This window comes from Chlamydotis macqueenii, chromosome 23 (genome assembly GCF_036417535.1).
Source record: "Chlamydotis macqueenii isolate bChlMac1 chromosome 23, bChlMac1.mat, whole genome shotgun sequence".
In the NCBI taxonomy this organism is placed as follows: Eukaryota; Metazoa; Chordata; class Aves; order Otidiformes; family Otididae; genus Chlamydotis; species Chlamydotis macqueenii.
The window spans coordinates 2,419,233-2,441,444 of NC_141578.1; the positions used below are offsets into that span (position 1 = coordinate 2,419,233).

The 22,212-nt window shown below is 50.8% G+C and overlaps 1 protein-coding gene across 1 annotated transcript in view; it reads right to left on the reverse strand.

Moving 5' to 3' along the window:
* LGR6 (leucine rich repeat containing G protein-coupled receptor 6) overlaps window positions 1–22,212 on the reverse strand; it is a 138,159-nt gene that overhangs the window by 13,599 nt on the left and 102,348 nt on the right. The window contains exons 7-12 of the mRNA XM_086765586.1: window positions 10,534–10,602; window positions 8,969–9,040; window positions 7,695–7,766; window positions 6,491–6,559; window positions 5,448–5,519; window positions 2,335–2,400 (exon numbers count right to left, since the gene is read on the reverse strand). Coding sequence (XP_086621712.1) covers window positions 2,335–2,400; window positions 5,448–5,519; window positions 6,491–6,559; window positions 7,695–7,766; window positions 8,969–9,040; window positions 10,534–10,602 — 420 coding nt within the window. The remainder of the gene's footprint in view (window positions 1–2,334; window positions 2,401–5,447; window positions 5,520–6,490; window positions 6,560–7,694; window positions 7,767–8,968; window positions 9,041–10,533; window positions 10,603–22,212) is intronic.

The window sequence follows — 22,212 nt, forward strand, 5'->3', positions numbered from 1 at the left end:
ACTCTTCAGGAAGGACTGCACGGTGCTGCCCGTTGCCTTGGTGATGACGAAGGGGGTCTGAGAGCTGCAGGCATCTCAGCTTTTCAGGAATTAGTATCCTGATGTCTTGCTGAACCCACCATCCACATCCTGCATGTTTATTTTCATAAAGTGTCTCAGCTCCTGCACACCAGCAGCCTCCCGACTCCCTGGGGTAGGGGAAGAGCTGACTCGGTGTTTGCTGACTGACCTATACACTCCCCGTGCCCCTTGAGACATCCAGAACTGATCCAAGCATCCACTTGGTAGGAAACATTCACAGTGTTTCAGTTTTCTTTTCCCTGGTGTGGAACAATGGTGAATATTTTCAAAAATTCCTGCAAAACGCCCATCATGAATTCCCAGACTTGCAGAAGTGGTCTCCTCCGTGTGCGACCTTCTGCAAGAGGCAGCCACTGCCTCGTGCTCCACCTCCAACAACTCCCCAGGGTGTTTGTTGGGTAGCTCACCTGCCCTAGACTCAGAAGTGATCTTGACTCATCTCACATGAGGATCTGCATGTGATGGTTGTAATATCTCAGCTGGTATTTGGCCACGCATTCATGTTTTGGAGACAGGGGCTTGAGGTTCTCCTTATCTGCTCTGCTGCTGGTTTCTCAATGCCCTGTGTAGCCAGGAAGGCGTTGCTCCTACTTCTAGGTAAGATTTCAAGTGAGGGCCGTGGGAAGCTCTGTGCACAAATCTGGGGGTCTCACTGCGTGGGAGAGGTGGGGCTTGGGAAGAAGGGGTATGAGAGCAAGCTAGTGAAAAATAATTCAGGGATGTTCAGCTGCGAGGGACCACCTGTGTGTGGCAGGTAAAAACCTGCGCGTTGGCAGTTACAGCAGAGCGACTGGCACACCGGAGTCGTCTGCGTGCCAGGCTGTACCACCACGCACCACCACACTTGTTTCCGATGTATTTCCCGGCAGGAATGCTGATGCCTGATGAGGGTGGGGCTTACAGGATAGTAACTTCGGGCTTCAGGGACTTGTCCTGGTTTTATTTAGTGAGGGGGGGGGCTACAGTGGCAGCTTCTGTAAGCAGCTGCTAGAATGTGAGGAGTTCTTCCCCCGAGGAGGAAGGACCGGCATAAAACAACATGCGATGGACTGACCGTAACCCCCATTCCCTCTTCCCCCCTGTGCCGCTCGGGCGGGGAAGGAGGTAGAGATAATGTTAAGCCTGGGAAGAGGGAGGAGTGGAGGGACCAAATACTCATTTTATAATAAAGTGTTAATTTAAGACACAGTCTGTCTGACTTAAGTAGTCTGAAAGAGGGATTTACTGTGCTTTTGTATTAATGTTGAGTCTGAATTTGGTATTTTATAAAATATTGTAAGAAGAAATTTAGGCACAATGCATGAAACTACAGGTTTGGAATTCTGGAAGTTCATCCTTTTTTTGATGTCTTTTCTATTTTTTTCAAACATTTTCCTGGGGATACTTTAGATAAAAATACATTTAGCCCTAACTCTGCCTCAGAGCTCCCACAGAGGCAGCAAGGGCTACGTAACTCTCATTTTCATGTGGTTTCTCAGTGTCCTAATGTCCAGTTTTGTTAAGGCTGGTTGAACTGGTCTGGCCATCCAGGCTGGGGTGCTGCAGAGACCAGGGACAACCCCTCCAGTATATTTTTGTGGGGATGCTGCTCCCATACATCTATTCTTCTAGGCTGCAGAATTCTGTGAAAAATCATGGAGTCTATGATTTTTTTTTTTTTCTCAAAAAGGCCAAGAACTTCTGTTAGGTTTGAAGTGTAGGGCTAGATCTCCAGACACTTTGAACTGAACGTGAATAACTCTGTCCCCGAGCAGTAGAGGTGTGGCCCAGGGCCCAGAGGAGACCCAATTCAAGTCCTACACGTGAGGAAAGCATCAATCTTCTCTATGGAGGGGCTAGCCCTGAGCAGTGTGGACAAGAGCTGCTTTGTGCCCATGGCATGGAACCCCTCCTTGAAGCAGAAGACATTTATGGCTCAGAGAAACCCCATTCCTGATTAGCTCGTACTGGGACTTGAGTTAGTGAGGTAAAATTCAGTGCTGTCACTTCCCACTTCTGATTGCTGTGGCTGGGGCCTCTGAAAAGACCTGAGTGAATTAAGTGCCTGTGCACAGGGGATGTATTTTTATTCTGTATTTGCACAGGGGCAAAGAGTGGAGCTCTGGTCCATTTGCAGTCTCAATAGTGAGTCACAATGCTCAGCTTTCCTAGTGCCTGGTGAAGGTTGAATTTTGTTTGTGGGAGCTGCTCCTCTCCGCGAAACAGCCCGTTTCCCCCAGAGCATGGTGCAAGACAGGGCGTCTCTTTACTCACAGCTCCTCCAGCCGCTGACACCGGTGGAAACTGGGCAGGTCTTCGATTTGGTTGTGTGACAGTTCTCTGCAGAGGAAGGACCAGTACAGTAACGTTAGGAGGTCAAAAGCGAGTGCCCCCGAGCCCTCCCCTGGAACGCAGGTATTGCTGGGGAGGGGGATGACCTGACTTCCATTCTGCACAGCTGCAGAGAGCGGTAGCCCCAGGCGAGGGGGATCTCCACTCTGCACACATCTGATCCTTGCTCTGAGCATCTCTGTGCACGGCAGGCGCTGCTCGGTGGTTTACCCACTCACCCAGCCCCAGCCCAGCTGCCTCCAGCACAAGCTGCGGACTGATGGAGCTGCCTCGACAGCTGGGGTGGGCTTTTCCTCCCCAGCCCCAAGTCAGCTGTGAGACGCATCCGTGCCAGCTTCTGCCGTGCACAGCCTTGTTTTTCTGTGGGCAAAGCAGAGGGGTGTTTGTGCCAGAGCTCCCATCCTGCTGTTGTGGATGGGGGAGCTCACAGAAGCTGCAGGTGGCTGGCAGAGCCTGGGGAGGTTTTGGCTGGCGGAGCAGCCAGCCTTGCCTCCTTCCTGGCACAGCAAACCCCCCTGCCCATCGCCTGCTCTCCATTCAGCCTCCCCTGGCTTCTCCCCAGGGTTAGGGAAGGGGTTTTGGCATGGGCAGTGATTTGACATGAAAGACTGAAAACCTCTGGTCCTCATTCTTTCAAGTGCTGTCGCTTGAAAGCAATTCCCAGCAAACTCCGATTCCCTCTGCTTCGTAGCCCTGTGTCATGTCAGTGTCCAGAGTAGAGTGACTTGGTAGTCAGAGGAAAATCTGTCCTGGCACAGTTTAATGTGAATTTATTAAAACTGTTATGGGCTGGGTAAGGAGTAATGCTTAAAACCAGCTCTTTCCCCCACCAGCAGAGGCTGGATTTGTGGTTGTTGAAGGGAAATTTGCCCCAGGGTAAAGTTTTGTATGTGGCCTCTCCGCCGACTTTCCAAACTCGGTTTCCATCTCTTTGCCAATAAATTGCTGCTAAAACATTTCAATTATTTATTTTTTTGCCAACCCCCTTTCCACCAGTTTTCCATGGTGGGGAGGAGGAGGGAGGGAAAAGCGAGCAAAAGTTTTGTGCTTGGCTTTGGAGACTGTCATCCAGAGAAAGAGCTATAGCATCGATCACTTTTCCCTGGTCCCTGTGTCAATCTGCTGGGCTTGACAGGGCGATGGCTTAGCTAGACAGTGATGAAGGGAGAACACAGCCCCAGGAGTTATTTCTGGTTCCTCTAGAGAAAGGGTAACCAGATGCAGCCCAGTATCTACCAGCAGAGCAGCTCAGTCGCTGATGCTGTGTTGTGGACACACCAGGATGAAGGTACTGGTGGCATCAAGGGACTTTAGCTCTTCTCAGGGAAGTTTCCTCTATTTCTGCTTGAGAGGAAAGACAAATCTGTGCCCCACGCTCTGGACAAAAGCAGCAGAACGATGCCAGGTTGATGCCAAGCTCAAGCTGGGCAAGGCCGCCCTGACTGCAGTGCCCGTGCACAGACCGGCGCTGCAGCGTGGCTGGGAGCCTCACGTCCCTGTGCTGGCCCTTACAGCCCCCGTGCAAGATCTCTGCAGAGAATCTGCGGCGTAATGTGAGCAGTAGGAGGCCAGAAATGCGGCATTAACTGCGTCAGCTGTGTTCAGACGTGTCACAGTCGTAAGGTCAGCCTAACCAACTGTCGAAGGGCTGGCAAAGTGGGGGAAGGCAGCGGGAGCAGCCACTAGCTCTGCGGGGACAGAAGGCCAATGCATTTCAAAGAAAGATGTCGACATGCACAAACATTGGCCCACATAACCTCTCTCCAAACTCTGACAACAATGCAGTTAATGTCAGTAAAATTAACTGGGAAAGAGGAACAAGGAACAAGGAACAAGGTAGAGTGTCCCTATAAAACTCTCCCACAAGGAGGAGGCAGGCATGAAGAACAGGCTCTGCTGGAAGGTTTACAGTCTGATAACTCGCAAACATAAACGGAGTGCTTGGGACCCTACAGCCTGGGCCACTCCAAGGCTACACGTTGGTGGCAAGACATCCGTGGCATTGGTCCGGATGTCTAAAGATGAGAGATGTTTCCTACAGGGACAGCTGGAGCCAAAATGCTGTGATCTGCTAAGTTACAAATTGTCTTCTTTTATTTTTATGTTTTTCTCTTGTTTCTGATTTCTGTGATCAAGAATTCACTCCTGTTTCTTTCCTGAAACAAACTTGTTTTCATTTTCAGCTTGCTTGTATAAAGACTGATGAGAGGCAAGCCTCCTGCTTGCCCTAAGGCTGCAAACTTGTGTAAATCTGGCTCATGACTAATTTCCTGAGGATGTCTTTGACTGCAGACAAGGTTGAGGATCTCAGGAATGAGGGCTGTGATTCCTGAGAAGATGCAGGAGTCTTTCTGAGATGCTGATTTCATCATGTTCCAAGTTAAAGAAGAGTGCATCTCCCAACTCGGCATCATGCGATGCCTTGCCAAGCAGCTAGAGCCGAAGCAACTTAGAGACTCTGACCTGCCACTGCTGCACCACTTGAGGGGCTGTAGCCTTGTGGCCTTGCAGGTCTCCATCAGGTCAGGCCTGACCCTTCCTGAGATTTGAACAAGACCCTTCCTCCAGGTGATGGCATTTCCTGGAGCTCCAACTGCGGTAAGCCAACGTTGGGGCAGAGCGTTGTGTGAAATGTAATTTACGCCTGGCTTTTGTGCTGTGTATAGCTAAGAGCTCTGAAATGCTGCTGCTGTTCTCACCCACCACCCTTTCCACCCTCTCTACCCTCCTTGCATGGAGTAGACAGTTCCCACTGGTGTAGAACAAGGAGAAGGCAAATGTGGATGTGCCTTATTGCTTACAGCCCTGTGTCCAGAGCATCAGGCTGGGATGAAGCAAGTGAGTTCAAGAACATGCAGAGGTCAGGGTAGTGCCTAAGCAAATGATGTTTGCTCCATGGAAAAGATAATGGGAACAAGAACCACAGGATGGTCTTCCATAGCTGGTTCCCTTCCTGAGCTAGACAAGAAGAAAGCCTGGTTCCTGATGGCACATTTCTAAAGACCTGACAGGACAGAGAACCGTGTGTTACTCACAGGATTCGGAGACTGGGCAGCTGCTGGCACATCCCTCTGGGGAGTAAATGGATGCCTGCCCGGGTCAAGGTCCTAGAGGAGTGGAGGAGAGAGAAGAAACGGTGTTACTGAGAGCCAGCGCGCAGACTCTGTGACCTGCAAGCCCAGCTGCCAGTCCCAGGTAGTGGCAGGAGAGGCGATATCAGTGGGATAACAAAATATCCGGAGAGAAACAAAAACTGACTTGGAAATGGGCACTGCTGCTGGACCCAGTAAAGGTGAACGTGCCTGTAAGAAATTCTGGGACCTCGCTGAGTACCGAATTCACTGGTGTCCTTTGCCACGTTGAGGTATCAGTGCCCTCTGTGGCATGCTCTGCCATCCCAGCTCCCCATTGTCCGGACTGATGATCCACCTGGAGCTGTGACTGCCTCAGAAACGTATGGGGGATGAATGGTGTGTCCTCGGTCCCTGAGGCAAGGCAGAGCCAGGTCACCCTCCTGTGCTCGGCTGTGCTCCCGGTTTGGGCACAGTGTGTGGAGCAGTGCCCTGGAGAGGAGAACTGTGAGTGGCCAGAGACAGCATGTCCTCCAGGCTCCTGCTGTTCTGGGTCTGGTGGTGCGAGGATGGGACCAGGTCAGTTCCAGCAGCCCCCAACCCGGGTGGCAGATGTGTGGCAACACAGCAGATGTTTCCTGCACTGCACTGCACTGCCAGTGCTGGTCCCAGGATGGGCAGAGACAGTGGGTCTCAGCAGAACCTTCTGAAACACTGCACCCAAAGTCTCATGCCTTCACAGATGCAGAGGAAAAGGAGAAAAAAAAAAATAAAAAAAGATTGGAGCACACTCAACAGTATCGAGAAAGCAACTCACAGAGAGGAAAGCTGCTTTCAGGAGCCACAGGGGTGAAACGAAGCAGAGAGGTGAGCGGCCAGGGAGAGGCAGAGCTGAAGACAACCAACCGCACAGCACTGTGAAAGTTGTCCTCGCTGAAACAGCCTGAATGGCCTTGAAGGAGGAAGAGCACAAATAGCAGGGTAAAAGGGAGAGAGTCGCCACTCACAAAACTTCTAGGCTGGTGGTGCCTTTAAGGTCTGGGAATTCTCTGATGTCCGTTGCACCGTTGAGCGACCTGCAGAGAAATGAGGGTGAAGTGAGGTGGACGGAGGATCCAGAAGCAAGTGCAGATGCCCAAGGTCCCAGACCCATCAGCCATGGTGGCAAATCTACTTCCTCAAGCTCAAATGTGGTGGGGGGCCTCAAATCAGAGGCCCAGATGCAAAGGTGCCCCTCGCATCAGCATGCCACTGCTGGCTCAGCGGTTGAGCAGATGTCTCACGCAGTGCAGATGTGTTTAGCCGGAGAAGGGCATTTCTATGCAAGGAGGTTTGGCAAGCTTAGACCCTCCCCCAACCACTGACATTCTTGGCATGATCTCTACCCAAATTAAATAAAAAAAACCCAAACAATTACCATGGGGAATGTAAGCAGGGCATCCCACCCAAGCCTCCCAGAGTCTATGCATTTGGAAGTAAAGAATGCATGGGTATTTGAAGGATTTATTTTATTTGCCTCAGTGTGTGTTCCTGCAGTGAGAGGCTGGGTGAAGCTTATAAATAGAGGTTTTGAGGTTGCCTCTGCCTCAGTATTGAGTACTGTGCCACAACAGATTAGCTGGAGAGCCGGCCAGTCCAGGCCAGCCAACGTGGAGCAGTTCTGGTCCAGATGGTGCCCACCACGTGTGGTGGCCCTGGAGCAGGCTTAGGGCCATACATATGAAGGAAGCCCTGTCACTGCTGGCTGCCCAGTAAGATTATTTGTGCCATGGTGTTGGTGTTATGGGACACGTGTTCCTCCAGTTCTCCATCTTGTGGATGCCTTCGGTGGCCTTGTGTTAGGACAACTACCCAGCAGTGCAAGGCTCACTTGAGCAGTGTGCAGCAAAAGTTGTGGCACTTGTGAGTGTGGTCTCTGCTGGTGCTGATGCAGCTGTGGAGACCCTAGAAGGCTCCAACGCCTGTCAGCTGGGTGGGCAGGAGGAAAGAATTGCTCCCTCCAAAATGCCCTTCTCAAAATTATTCTTCCTCAGCAGAAAACTTCTGCAGTGTCTACTCCTTGGCTCACTGCCTTTTGGGCTGGCCAGAAGAGTGACATCGTGGTCTTCTATTGGCACAAGGGCTCTAGAAAAGAGGAAAGGAGAAGGCCACTAAGGTGTCCAGCTCCCAGGACTTGGAGCTTGGATGTGCGGATGTGGTTGATGAACTTACAGAGTGTGGAGCTTTGGCAAGTACTGGAAAGCAGACTGTCCAACGAACTGGATGGGATTGTCATAAAAATGGCTGCAAAGGAAAGGAGTAGCTGGTCAGATTCTGCTGTGCATGAAAAGAAGATGCTGTTACAGGTCAAGAGCCTTGGAACAACTAATAAGCTAGGTAGGAGGTGCTGGCTATTCCTTGAGGAACTCTTGTTTTCCAGCTAATCCAGACTCTCTCACTAGCCTGTTTTGGCTGAAAATTGGCACAAGTAAAGTCTCCTGCTGCTCTGGAAGGGCCCTTTAGGGTCCTGTGAACCATGCCAGCTGGAAAGATGCAAAGCCCTCCTTGAACCCTGCTGGGAAGCACCTTGCACTTCCTCTGATCTTACATATCCACAGCACCAGGATCTTTCCCACTTGTCACAGTCAGTGGAGAGAAGTGAACTCTTCTAGGATCCAGCTAGCTTTAGGAGGAGTTGAATCGCTTCCTACAAGAAGCACTTTCTCCCCACCAACTGTGAAAGACTTTAGGTGGGCAGATCCAGTGGAGACATGAGTATTCTGGATGTGTCCCACCCCCACATCACTCCAAGGATGGTGCCCAGGGAAGATGGGTATGAGCCTAGTTTGTTTTGACTTGAGCAGTGACTGTTTTTACCCAGTGTCACCATGGCTTTCCAGTTGTTGGTATTTCTATAACTTAAGTCTCAGACTGGCCAAGTAGAGCTTTTCTCACTTGCCATGATTTCCAGTATCAGTGTGGTTGAGGGAAGAAGTGTCTAAAATCTCTGCCTGTGCCTAGGTCAGAAGGGCAATGTGCTGGCAACTGGATGTATTTATCTGCAGAGCTTCATGGCCATGGATCTGGGGTAGACACACAATGATCTGGGTTGATGTGGTGTTCCACCTCCCTGACACATACAGCTCCTGCTGTAGCTGGCTAGCGGCTTTTCTAAACACAAGGAATAAACACAGGCAGATGTCAACCAGGGCTTAGAAAATCCTGTTACGCATGACAGAATTTCCAAGCAGACCACCCATATATTGTTCCCTCCTTGTTATCAGCCTGTGCTGCAGCAAAGTTCAGCTGCGGGGAAAGGAGAACCCATGGCAAAAAACGTGAGGCATGGCTTAAAAGGAGCTAATTTCAGCTTGCATTGGCCCATATATAACAAAAGTCAAATTGCAGTCATGCTGACAACTGGCAGAAATCCTGACCATAGACATCAGGAAATGCTCCTTTCCAGGGGAAGTAAAGATTTAGGAAACACTATTTAATTTTCTTACATTGTTTGGAGGAGGGGATTCCCAACAAATGCGTTCTCTGGAATAGCTTTGATGTTGTTGTTGTGAAAACCGCTGTTGGGAGAAACAAATACCTTGATATTAACGGGTGAGAAAGGCTTGGAGACACCTTCTTTCCTCAACGCTTTTAAAGGCAGAGAGACTTCAAAACACACATAAAATAGGAGGTATAAGCTCTGTTCCTGCAGTAGCATCATCCCAGCAAGTGAAGAAGGCCTGTCCTTTGGCAGTACAAAGCCCTCCTTCTGCTGTATCTACTCGGCGTATAGCTTGGTGCTCCATACGTCAGTCCACTGACCTCACCAAGAATGCAAGGACTTAAGCTTTAACACTTTACACGTCAGAAAACAGGAGCAAACAAAACACACTTATTTTATATCCTCTAGGAATTGCAATTTTAATGGATGATCACTTTGTTATAGCTCCACAGGTGTTAACCAGAGCATGGCTTATCATCAGTTATTGGGCCATGTGACTTTAAAGTATTTGTAGATCTAGCTGTGATGTTTTTGGTTGAACTTGAGGAAATTGCTATCCGTAAACTTTTGCAGTAGAAGAGAGCTCTGTGGCCACAGACTGATCTCCTGTACATCAAAGGCAGCCACGGGATTCTGTCCATGACCAAGACAAGGCTCTGGGTGATGCCCAGGTTGTTTAATCCCAGAGGAGTTTGTATGAGTCATTAGTTGGATGGTTGTTTGAAATTTGCCTCTTACTTAGTGATGGGCTTTTCAAAAGCCATCTCAAAATGGCTTAAGGATCTTATTCTCCTTTTGAATGTCAAAATGCCAGATAATATCTGGTCTGATCTGAGAAATCTCCTTGACAAGAAATTTTTCCAGTAAAAGAAGTAGTAGTAGTGTCCAATTTTTACTCCAAGCCTCCCAGAAACACCAAAGCAGCTACTTTTGTCCCACCCCAGCCTGTCACCAGTGTGACACAGTCTTGGGGTCCACAACAACTGTGGATCCACATCAATTTGACTTGACACTTTTGTGGATGTTGTGAGATGGTTTCCCATTTTTAGTGTCTCCCAGGCTCAATGATTAGAGGAGAGAGAACTAGCTACTAAAATGGTTATAAACTTTTGTAATTCCCTATTATAAATTTGTCCTAAGGGAGATCAGTTTCTGCATGTCAGAGGAGGTGGCACAGGGCGTGCAGAAGCCATGGCCTCACAATAACACAGATAACTCCATGACCTTGGTTTCAGGCTGGGGAATGGACATTAGAAGCAGCTGGAGATCAGACGGACTTCGAGTTCATCAGATACCACAGGAGAATGAAGAGCTGCAGGAAGAGCCTGCTCCAAGCTTGATGGGGGATCTCCCACTCCCCTCCATCAGCCGTGGTGCAGAGGCTGATGGTGAGGTGATTAGAGCTGATGGAAACTGAGGGGATAACTGCTGTCTGTGGCCGAGAGGGCTGGGAAAGATAAAAGAAAGGCTTGGACGAAGTGCTCTCCCCAAGTCAGAGCACATGCAATGCTTTATTGGTCACCCTCTGTTGGGGAATGCTTTTGAAAAGGAATAAATAGAAAATCTCACAGCTCCTGCAGTCGACCCAGTGTCCTGATAGCCCCAGGAAATTCCAGCAGCTCATTGTAGTTTAGATCCCTGAAAGACAGAGAAGGGAAAAACATTCATTAACGTGGCTGTAGGAACTCAACCGAGTGTATCTGTGCTTTGAAGGCATGGAAACTTGGTTGTTAAGCATGAGAGACAAGTTTTTCCTACCGTGCTGATCCAGCCACGGCCTGGAAACAAAATCTCACACATTGCTGCAGCAGGATTATTCCCTGCTAGGAGCACTGTCAGGCGAGAACCAGTCTAAGCCGTGGCTGCTGCCATCTGGACTCCTTCCCCCGCCAAGTCCCTCCATGCCCAGCATTGGACTCTGCTGCTGCTTTGCATCTCCAGAGTGCCCTGTTCCCTTCTTCCAGGGACTCGTCCCGAGATGCTACGACTATGAGTAATCTTCCCTGCCTTTCCAGGTCAAAATGGGATGTTGTGAAGGATGAGACACACGAGAGCAGCTTCTGTTGTGTGGGCCCCATGAAAGGACTTTCTCTGGCCCTCCTCACCCTGCGGTGCAGAGGGGATCAGGGGACCATTCCCTTGGTGCTTGTCCTGGGGATGCCGGAGCTCCCTACCTCTTGGATGTGCTGTGACTGGGACCAGCGGGAAGAGTGGGCTATGGGAAGACCTAAGTCTTTCAATGATTGGGTTGAACCCCACACTGGAGACAGGGAGCTAAAGTGGAAGTAATGTGCAAGAGGTATTGATGCTACTGAGTATTAGGTTTAATTTACGGTTTAGTTAATGAACTAAAATATAGTATGTTGGTCATAATGACAAGTGCACAGTTTATCTGCCCTGACTTGGCAATCAGAAGAGACATGTGAGCCTGAATGAAACCTCGTGGGCTGTATTTGTCCTCCAAAGATGGGCTGGCACCTCCAGAAAAGGATTTATTTGAGCTGGGGGGCACTGCTGGCAGCCCTGAAGCCTTTCGAAGGTACCAATCTTGCTGTTGACTGGAGAGGGCCCATGGAGACTGGCAGGGCTTTAGACATGTAGCACTCCTCCTCCAGTGTGCCCAACACTCTCCTTGGAAAGGCAGTTCCAGCTGAAATGGTGCCATTTGACGCTGTCCCAGTCATCCCACAGACAAAGACACTAAAGTCTGAAAACCATGCGACTGCTTCCTGCCTGCATGAAACTCACTGAGTTTTAAGTGGTAGATACTTTGGCACAGGAGTGTAATTACTGGCTCCTGGAGATTACTGTATAATTACACTTAATGGACCGCAAAGTAATTACCATGTAACCTGGTTTGTGGTTTATGGAACAGAAATAACTGTGCATTTACACAGCAATGAGTTGCTGCTGAATTACCTTGTAATTCTCATCCTCTGGGCCCAGGCATGGTAATTACGTTATGATCTCTCTTGGCCCCCCTCTCTCTTGCACAGTCTTCTCCTGTACCAGTGTCCCAGCTTGGAAATTGCTCTACAGCACCGTCTTGGCTTTGCCCTGTAGGTATTTACACAGTAAATCACCCCAGAGAGCCTCTCCAAATTGATATTCCCTTGCACCTTCCAGGACTCCAGGCTTATGACATATTCCATATATTTTTCTGGTTTTGTCCCCTGTCTTGTAATTCCCCAGGACATGAGGTTGGTCTGGGTGGGTCTTATCATGTGTAGCCCTGAAAAGCTCCGATTCAGACTTTGTTGCAACCAATATCATCCCTTGTTGTAAGCAGCGTCGTTCCCTTTGCGGCCCGGGGGATGTGGCAGGTCCTGCTGCGGCAGGGTTTGTCTCCCCACGCCCAGGGCTGTTTTCCCTCCTCCAGTTACAGAGGGAGTCTGGCTGCCCGCACCACGTGTATGGATTTGAGCAAAGGCACCCTACTCCTGTCCAAGCGGATCAGTGATTTTTTCCCAGTCTTCTCTGCTTGAGCCCAAAACGATCTGTCTAAGAATAAGTAAGTAGCCCAGCACAGGATGGCTCCTATGTCTCGCTCTTTGCAAGGTGCACGTAGCTCGTTATCAGCTGCTTGGATGCTCTTAGCCAGTTTCTCCGGATGGTACCTGTCAGGCGCCCGTCACTGTCACGGCTGAGTGCCTCACATCATACAGGCTCTGTTATGTCAGGGAAGACAGGGCAGGACTTCTACAGTGTACATCCCTTCACTGAAGCTCAGGGAGGCACAGGAGTGGATTTCCAAAGAGAATGAGCAATTAGAAGGGCAGGCAGGACACCACTGGGCGTTTTGAAAGCATCAGTCAAATCCCATTACCCTTCAGATCACTGCACTGAATGAAATCAAAGGGCATTGACTGACAGTCCCAAATCTCTATCTTAATGCCTTGGAAAGTGTCACCCTGCAGTGACTTTCCAAGGTCACAGCAAGGTTTCACGGCAGCGCAAGAAGCTGCCGAGGTCGCTCAAGGCTGGGTGTCTGCCCACACTGCTTCCCTCCCTCGTACCACAGACTGAGGGCTGGGATGAGCCTGCGTGATGGAGTAGATGATGGACCGACCCTGGAGGAGAGGCACCGCGAGCCCCGTCCCTGGGTGACACTCAGCCACCGCCGCCACATCACCGGTGCTGGGGGAAGCTCTGTGCGATGCCGTGGGGCTGGGTTTCTCCCCAGCGATACCCAACGTGTCTGTGATGGAAAACATTGCCCAACAGCGAGGAGGCTTGGCTCACCTGTGATTCACTAACAGAAAAGGGACCTTGATCTGTAACCAATATCACTTACAAAGAATAATTCAGTGTGCTGTAATATTTGCTCCTGTCTTTCTCTAAAAATGCATTTCCTTTCCAGCCCGTGTCTCTTCCAGGCAGGCTGGTCTTTCATCAGCAGATGAACATTTTGTTTGTACCTCCGCGTGTGTGCAAGTATGTACAGGACCAGTTCTTCCTGAAGGAACACACACCGTTCCCGGCCCTGGCAGCATCTCCGTGCCTCCCTCCCCCCTGCGCTTGACAGATACAAAGAGCATTGTGTTCAGCAGCTCCCTCTGGGTAAAAAATGCCATCTCTGAATGCTGGCATATACTGGGCTTGTTGGAAAGTGGAAATGCAACCAGGTGTAGTCATGCTGCTCCGGCCTGGCTGCCAGCAATCGCAGTCTGTTCAGGGGAGACAATGTGCCCGTGCTCGCTCCTGCTGTATCTTCCTGGTTTTTGGTGAGGTGAGCCTCCCTCCCAGAAAACAAACCCCATTGTGCTCATTAACAGCTTCCCTGAGTGATGCTTGCAGCCAACTGCTCTTGATCCATGTGCCGCTTGCGCTGCCCTGACTTGCCTCCAGCGCTGCCCTGTGCCAACCTCTTCCAATTTTGGGGGTTTCACCTGGTTGGAGGAGGCTGGAAGAAGCTGGTACCTGAGATACTCCCCAGGTGTCATCTCTTCCCTGCAGTGGAGCAGCTCTTCCCAAAGCCCAGACCCAAACCAGGACACAAAGGTGGCTTCCCTCTCCTTTCTCCTTCCTTCCCAGAGGAGTCAGGCTCTGGTTCAAGCAATGACCCAGAGACAGCCTCCGACCTTCACCACAGGGGAGGCTGTGGACGTTCATGGCAGCGGGGAAGTTTCTGCTCATTTAGTGAAATTCAGTTGTCAAGTCTTTCTGCAGACATCCGATATCAGCAGGGCTATGTCCATCCCAGACATCGCTTCTCTCCACCTGCTCTCCCGCGATGAATTTGGTCCAGCCTGCGTGCCTGGTGGTGGTCTCCACAGCTTCTTTCCCAGCGTAGAGGCAAAGCAGATGGGATGGAGTGTGGGCTCAGTGGGTCAGGGAAGATTTTGTGTTTTGACTTCAGTGGTGACAAAATTTCCTCCACTGAGCATGTCAGTGAACTGTACATCATTTACAAACCCTTTCCAGGGGCTAGGTGGATATAGAAGATGGATGTGTGGTAGAAAATTCCTCTGAGTGTCCCCTTTCTCTCCTTGCCTTATCTAAGCTGCTTGGGCAACGCTTTGCTGGTCCCGACTCCATGCTCTGACACTTTCCCACTGCTTCCAGCTTGGGACGATGTGAGGAAAGCTGCAAAAAGCCAAACTTGCCGCCAGATGACACTGTCCCCGCTGCACTGCTGTGGCACATGGGCTGGGGTGGCCGCGGGGCTGGCCAGGGAGGCCTCTTGGCCCAGGGGAGCTGGACCTGGCACTGCTGGGGTCTCAGGTGCCCCAGCTTTGGAGTCTGCCCCAAGGCTTTGCACGCTACATATGGGGTCTCCCAACTGTGGGGTGCTGCCATTATTGGCATAGCTGGGAAAGCAGACCCAATGCCAGCATCACCTGGTGGGAGGATGCCAACGCGCCATGGCCATGGCTACGCCAAAACGATAGGGAAGCCTCATAACAAAAAAAACAAACAATGGGAATGGCATAAGGAAGAGAGCTTTGCCCATTATAAGGGCTTTCAGAAGCAAAATCACCCAGCCAAGAGGCTCGGAAATGATGTGCAAGAGAAATGACTATAAAAAATCACTTTCCTTAGCTGGGCTCCAAGTTACCAGCTCCAGGCATCACAGTGGGATGTCGAAAGGAGCCTTGTCTGTTCTTCTAGTTAAAATGAAAAGCTCTTAAAGGTCACTCGGTCTGCCCAAGACACAATGAACTGGCTGGCTTTCCATTGTTGTTATTTCTAGAGAGAGCCTATAGCTTCATATTTGGAAGATCTTAAGCAACCCTGTTGTTTATGTAGAAATGAAAGTAAATTGACATCAAAGGAAAAGTTATTTTGGGCTTTAACTGCCAGGGCGATTTGAAGCTGACAACGTGCAGCCTGGAACTATTAATATCTCCAACTGGGCCAAAAGGAGAGAAGGAGGGGAAAGAGTGTCAGGTCAATTTTCTGCCTGTTAGGGACTATTAGTGGTTCTACACAGGAAGCCAAAAAAAAATTATATAGTACTATAAATTCTTCCATAAGCCACAAAACACAACAAATTTGCAGCTAATAAACCTGAAGATGCAGTAAGATTAGAAGCTGGAGATGGGACGTTTGCTGACTATTTCAGTCCTGGTGCCGTTCGGGATGTCACTGTGGTGTCTTGGAGGGAGACTTTGTGCAGCCTCCGATAACGAGCCACATTTCCACCTGTCCTGCGCTGGCATCTAATCAAGTTGCCAGTAAATGTAATTACTGCTGCTGCTAGTCACGCTGTTACTGCGGCCAAATCAAGCACTGGAAATGATTTAATTGGTAGTCTGGAAGCCCAAGGGGGCCGTCGTGACCATTTAGTTTGACCTCTTGCCCAGCACCGGCCAGACTTGTGTCAAGGTCATGGCTTGTGGTTGATCTGGAGCTGGGAAGAGCTGCCTGACCAGTCTGGAGATGGAGACATGCAAGACGGGGATGCTCAAGCGTGAAGAGGAGAGAGAAATGACCTATCATGGAATTCATCTCCTGGGATCAGTGTTTTAATCTGAGAAACTAATGATGTCCTAGAAAGGCCCATTTTGGGCAAATTATAAAGAGAAGCCAGGATGTGATGGAGCACGGCAGAGTTGGTGGGTGTCCCAGAAGAGCAGAGATGGATCCCCACACCACGGGATGGTTGTCAGGTACTAACGGTGCCTCATTTCTGCCTGGAGCAAGCAGCAACCTCTGCATAGCTTGGCCTGGAAACATCCCAGCCTCTCGCTTACACGGTGCTGCGACGTTTTATGGGATTTATGTGGCATTGAGAGGTCTACGGCGGGGGCGTCGGGGACCTGTCTGTAGGCCCTGCTGTGTACGCCTGCAGCCGCCAGCCCTTCCTTGCGCAGCTCTGTTCTCCATTTGGAAATGCAGCCGTGCCCAGAATGTGTCTGTTCCAAGCAGTATTTCTGTCTGTTCTCTAACTGACGAAGGTACCGGATTTAAATATGTTTTCAATTCCGTGTGATTTATTTAACAAGATTGAAATAAGCCTTTGAGAGCGGGATCTCGTGGGGGGTCCTGGGAGCGCAGGCGCTGCCACGCAGATATCGTTTACAAGACACAAAGGGAGCTGGCCGCAGAGCGGAGCAGCGGGGACCGTGGTCGCTGGGGCGCACAGACAATAACCGTGGGGCCGATGACTCAGGCAGGGGAGGCACGGAGAAGGCTGCTGCACTTTGCCAGGCCGGGGAAGAAGGCAGGCTGGAGGAAGGAGGATCTACAGCAGAGCATTTCCAAACTGTGGGAAGGAAGCTGGGGACTTCTACCTACCCGCCAAGGTGGATGAGGTGCTGGAGATCGGCCCCCCGGCCTGCCGCAGCGTGCTGCTGTGGGAAGGAGGGCGCGTGGGTCGGGGGCAGAGCTTCTGTGCATCGGCACATCCGCAGTGAACATGCGCCCGCAGCTTGCCTCTACTGCTGCAGTGTCTGCTCCTCCTTTTCACAGGCAACCAGTTCACCCTCACACGTTTCTGGAGACAGAGGCTTCCCTCCTCCGGCACAGGGAGCTGCTCTACGAAAGGGGTTTGTGTCCGAGAGAAAGGGTTCGAGCAAAATGAAGCCCAAGGAGCCAGAGAAGTTGGAGACTCCTGACAGGTCACAGCGAGCGTGTTTGGAGTCCCTGGGGATGGAGGTCTGGGGAAACCCAGTGCCATTCGTCGCTGCAAGATCAGCGGCTCCAGGGCGGGGGGAGCCAGGCAGGGTGCAAGAGGGGTAGCGTGAGGATTTGGTGGGGAAAGGGAGAATAGGTAGAATCCTGGGAAGGGGGCGAGCCTTACAGCGGAGTCATTACCAATGGAAAAATGCAGTGTCTCCAGAACTATCTTTTCACCTTTTCACCTGGGCTGGCTTCACTCTGTCTTTTTTCTTTCTTTTTATGCTGAGGGTGGTGGAGCACTGGCCCAGGTTGCCCAGAGAGGCGGTGGATGCCCCATCCCTGGAAACATTCCAGGCCAGGTTGGCCGGGGCTCTGAGCAACCTGATCTGGTTGGAGATGTCCCTGCTCCTTGCAGGGGGGGTGGACTGGGTGGGCTTGAAAGGGCCGTTCCCACCCAAACTACTCTATAATTCTATTTCTTGAAAAATATCTTGTCACAGTCAGCCAAAGCTCGGAGTGGAGCTGGAAGGTACGCTACTGGGTCAGAGCCTGAGCTGCGTCGGTGAGGACACATTTCTGGCAATCCAGGCCTCTTCTCTTGGGGGAGGAGATGCAGCAAACTGGGACCCGTTGGTCCAAGGAGGAAGGATGTGTCTGATCCCCATGCTCCCAGGTGGTTCCTTGTGCATTTGCCCATTCAGTTTTACAGAAGACTTTTTCTCTGTTTGGAAACGTTGCCGCCCATTTACATGATGGTCAGTGCGGGCAGTGACCTTGGCTTTTCCTTTCTGGTTTGTTTCATGTCCCCACTCCTGACCCAAAGCCCTCTCAGGATCTTGTAGCTCTGTTTTTGGACCAGACACGGGGACCCATGCAACCAGGGGGCTGAGTCATGGTCCCTCTCTCCAAAAAGCCACCTGCATGTTTCCTTTCTCCAGCCCCTGCATCTGGGTGCCCAAGACTCTGCTGAAGTCCCCTCCTTCCTCAGGGAAGGGTGGGACCGTGGAGCCAAGCTGCCTCTGATGAACTGCCCAGCGATCCACGCTGACAGACAGCAGGGCTGGAGCATCAGGATGCTGAGGAAGGAACAGAGCAGCTCAGTGCTGCAAAATAGGACATTCTTGGGAGAGTCAAAACCCATCAGCTACTTTGGGAATGCGCAGAATAGGATTAGCATCAAGAGGCTGCACAAAAGGTTTCAAAGTAAACATGCTGATGAAGTCAAATGCCACTTGAGGAGCAAGGTAGCGCTTGGCAGACAGTTTTTCAGGAGAACAGCAAGGCCTGCCTGGCCCTAAAAGGGTTAAACAACCCTTGTATGAGCTGTAGTGGAGATATTTCCCATTTCCTTCTTCCTGCCTTCATTGCCTGAGGTGCACTTTATATTAATTTTCTTTTTTTTTTTTTTTCTCCCATAGAAAATCCAACTCTCTGGAGGAGCTGGTAGGTTCCAGTTCTGCTCTGCATTTACAGACTCAACTAATTACCCAGATAATAGGGCAGCGCGCTGCGAAAGCCTGTGGTAAGGGCATTTCCTGTGAGGCAAGGTTAGGCAGATAAAACGCCTGGAGCCAGAGGGTTTTGGATTCAGCCCTTCTGGGAGACGTTTTTAATTTATTAGTGCTATTTTAAAAAAAAATAAATTAAAAGGTTTTGAAATGAATGGAGATTTGCTCTTTCCAAGTAATTTATCTTCTTTGTCTGACGAGCAGAGGAGCTGGCAGGGAGGTGGATGGGGAGGGAGAAGTCAGAGAGATAGGAAGCAATGGGGTCATCTCAGGCAGAGGGGATGGGCGAGGGCTGCGGGCCCACTTCCCCATCATGTCCGTGTTGGAGATGGGCCAGAGATGCCGGAGCAATCAGAGGAGCACCACTTTTGAGGTAGATCACTGCTATTTTGGCCATAGCCCAGAGGCCTTCAGCATTTTGGGCTGGTCCTGGGGGAGCAGCCATTCGTTTTCTATCCCTGCCTCTGCCCCAGGAAACACGTTAGCCCTCCTGCGAGGTGGGGAGGCAGGATGCTGCCGAGACATGTTTTCTCTCTCTGTCAACGTCAGGGTCTTGTCTGGCTGCATGTGCCAGGGCAAGGAGGAGCCCTGGCCCCTATTTTTGTTTCTACCCATGCTCCCTTTATGCAGGGAACTTGGCTGTGTCCACGGACAGGACCACTGGGAAGGCCATAATTATTACTTTTGCATTTCTCCCTTGCTGCCTTTGCCTCAGCAGCTGAAAATCGAGCCCTGAACAGGTGTTGGGGGATATGTGGTGGCCTTTGTGATGGGGGACCCTGCACGTACCCTGCTCGGCACTGCCAGCCCATCTGCGCCCAAGAGCCACGTGAGAGCGTAGACCTGCCAGAGCCGCTGCTGTCGCCCACCGACCCTGTGTCAGAGGCCCCACGCGCTTGCCTCGATGGGTTTCCTCGCCACATGTGTGTGGCAGCCGGCACTCAGGGCCACAGCACCTCCCCTCCCTGCTTGGGTAAAACAGTCCTGATGGGGGAAAAACCACTTTCTCCTTTTCTTCAACGTGGAGCTCCCAGCCCAGAGGCGTTTTCAGTGAGGTACTACTGTTTTGGTGGAAGACATGGGAAAATCCATGCAGGAACCTCTCCACCCCTTCAGCTGCCCTCTCCCCTTGCCGTCTGGAGTCTGCCCTGCCACAGGGACACTGGCAAGGCTGAGGGCTCCCTAGCACCAGTCAAGTGAGGAAATGCTAAATGATGGTTTATGTGTGCTGGTGTTTGGAGCTAGGACTTGGGGGCCAGCTCTGAAATTCATCTGCCATGATCAGATGCCCTCCCCACGGCTGTGTGTGAAGCACTATATATACACACAAATATATGTATATTTGACTCCATAGTTTCAGGTAACCTACCCCTTCCATCCCTTCATTCTGCAGAGAGCAGTGACTTGGGGCTTGGCTGTCTGGAGGTACTTAATGCATTCACCTTTCCCTCCAGGTCTGATCCATGAAACATTTATATTGCAGGGAAGCAGAGGGATAAGTTCAGCGTTATCACAACCTATCTAACGAGGTCAAAGTCAAGCACTACAGGGCATGAGACAATTATTCATCAGCCTTTAGACTGCATTCAGACTGGCTGCACAGCTCAAGGTCCTTAGGACACTGGTCAGCTTTCCAGGCAAAGGTGTTAAGGAGGAAACCTGGGCACAAGGCCTGTGTCACTGTGGAAATTCATGTCACAGGGATCCCCCAGCGAGAAATACTGTCCTCACACAGCGGTGGGGAAGCTGGCTCCTGTATTAGCACCATGCAAGCCTTTGGATGTTGTTTTTAGCTTGCTGCTCGTCTGAAAACACACCCCTGTCTCCCTTAGTGCCGTGCCCCCAGCCCCCAGTACAAGGTCCGAATGTTTCCAAGAATCAGCCTCTGTCACTGCAGCCACGCTCCTGGCTGCAGGTGGCTTCTCTTTATATCGGCTTTTCCATAAACATCCCTACTTGCCAGGCTTATGCTACAGAACAGGTATAATCTAATCCTCCCCCCCTTTGCCTCACATGGTTAAAGACTGAGAAATGAAGTAAGTCCAGCACAATCAGGAAATGTAAAAGTTAAGATCCTTCCACCCCAACGGCAGGGAGCTGGTTATGCTGCCCGATGTTTTACAGCGCACGTTAAGCGGCCTAAAGAGCGGTACACTGCAGGGCAGGTTTTACCAGGCAAAGCAGGAGCAGCGAGGCGACGTGAAGAGCAGTGCGGCTGGAGTCTCGGCTTTTGGCATGTCTCACTATGCTTCTTTGCAAAAGACGGTGCTTCCCCTTGGCTTTTCCTTTCTCGTTTTTTTCATGTCCCCACTCCTGACCCAAAGCCCTCTCAGGATCCCCCCACCCCACTGCACCAGGCCATTTGCTGTGGTCCAAACGCTCCCTTTGGCCAGAGATCTTCCCCTCTGGGCATGCGTATGGGATACGGTTGTCCTTTCCTTGGTATTTAAAAAGTCTCTGTGCTCCACGCACCAGGCAACACTGGCTCTGCTCTGCATCTCCTATGGGCACTGCTCAGCTCATGCCTTATTTAAAGGACCAAGTCCATCACCCAAAGGGGCTACAGGAAGAACATTCACACTCTTCTTTACTCCATATCTGTGGGAGAGGGCTAAAAAATGCCAGATAGCACCCGCTTTGGCCATCTAATATCTGGCTTCATGGCTCAGCCACACTTGGGGTTTCTTCCCATGGTCCCGCAGCGTTGCTTTTTGTCATCTTTCAGGCTTATGGGAACTGCTGAGGGAATCTCACTAGGTTTCAAGGCTATTTCGAAACTCTGTTGGGAATCTGTCCAGAGTGGCTCTGACTTGCTCCCAGCCTGCCTGCCCAGGTTTCCTTCCCAGGAAGAGGAGGCTGGGGGGGGCTGGTGAACAGCCAGATCTTGCCCTGACAAAATTTTCTTGGAGCTTTCTCCAGCTACGTGCTGGTGTTTGACCGGTTGAGACCTGGCGGGTGCTGCACATCCAAGCCCTCTCCAAGAACAGAGGTGCTCCACTGGGATCTATTCTTGCAGAAATGACAGGACCTGGGGTGGGCACTCAGTGTAGTTGTGCATCGGCAGCTTGCACATCGGCGGCTTGCACAATGCTGAGACCTGCACAGAGCAGTGGGTGTTGTTTCTCTTAAAATTTTGGCTGCATTTGATAAAAATAGAAGTTTCCCTATCTGGCTGAATATGAGAAGAAGCATTTCACTTAGGGGAACAGAAGTTTCTGCACCTAAAGCTTCCTAGGCTTTTCTGAAAAGCCCAAAACAATTTTTTTCCTCTTGGCTTCCACAGTTCTTCACCTATTGTGCCTGGCTTATAATCAGTATCTGGCCACAAATACTCATTTTAGGAACCCTGGAGAAGTTTCTGTCTTCACCAAGTCTTACCATCCTGCTGCCTTCCAGGAGGTAATGCCCGCGGGGTAACTGAGAGCACAGTTTGGCCTCCACATGCCAAGAAAATGTGCTAAGTGCTGTCAACAGAATGTAATCATAATTTGAGTTAAAGGGTATGTGCAGAGGCTGTAATAGTCTCCACATGCACAGGAGCTGAGAGGCGGAAGGTAGATGCAGGTCGAGCAGCTTGGTTGGGCTGTTGCAGCCAAATGCTGGGCTGTTTTTTGCCACAAAGCGTGGCCAGCTTTGGTCAGCAGGGCAGAGGAGTGCCGGAGATTGACATGATGGG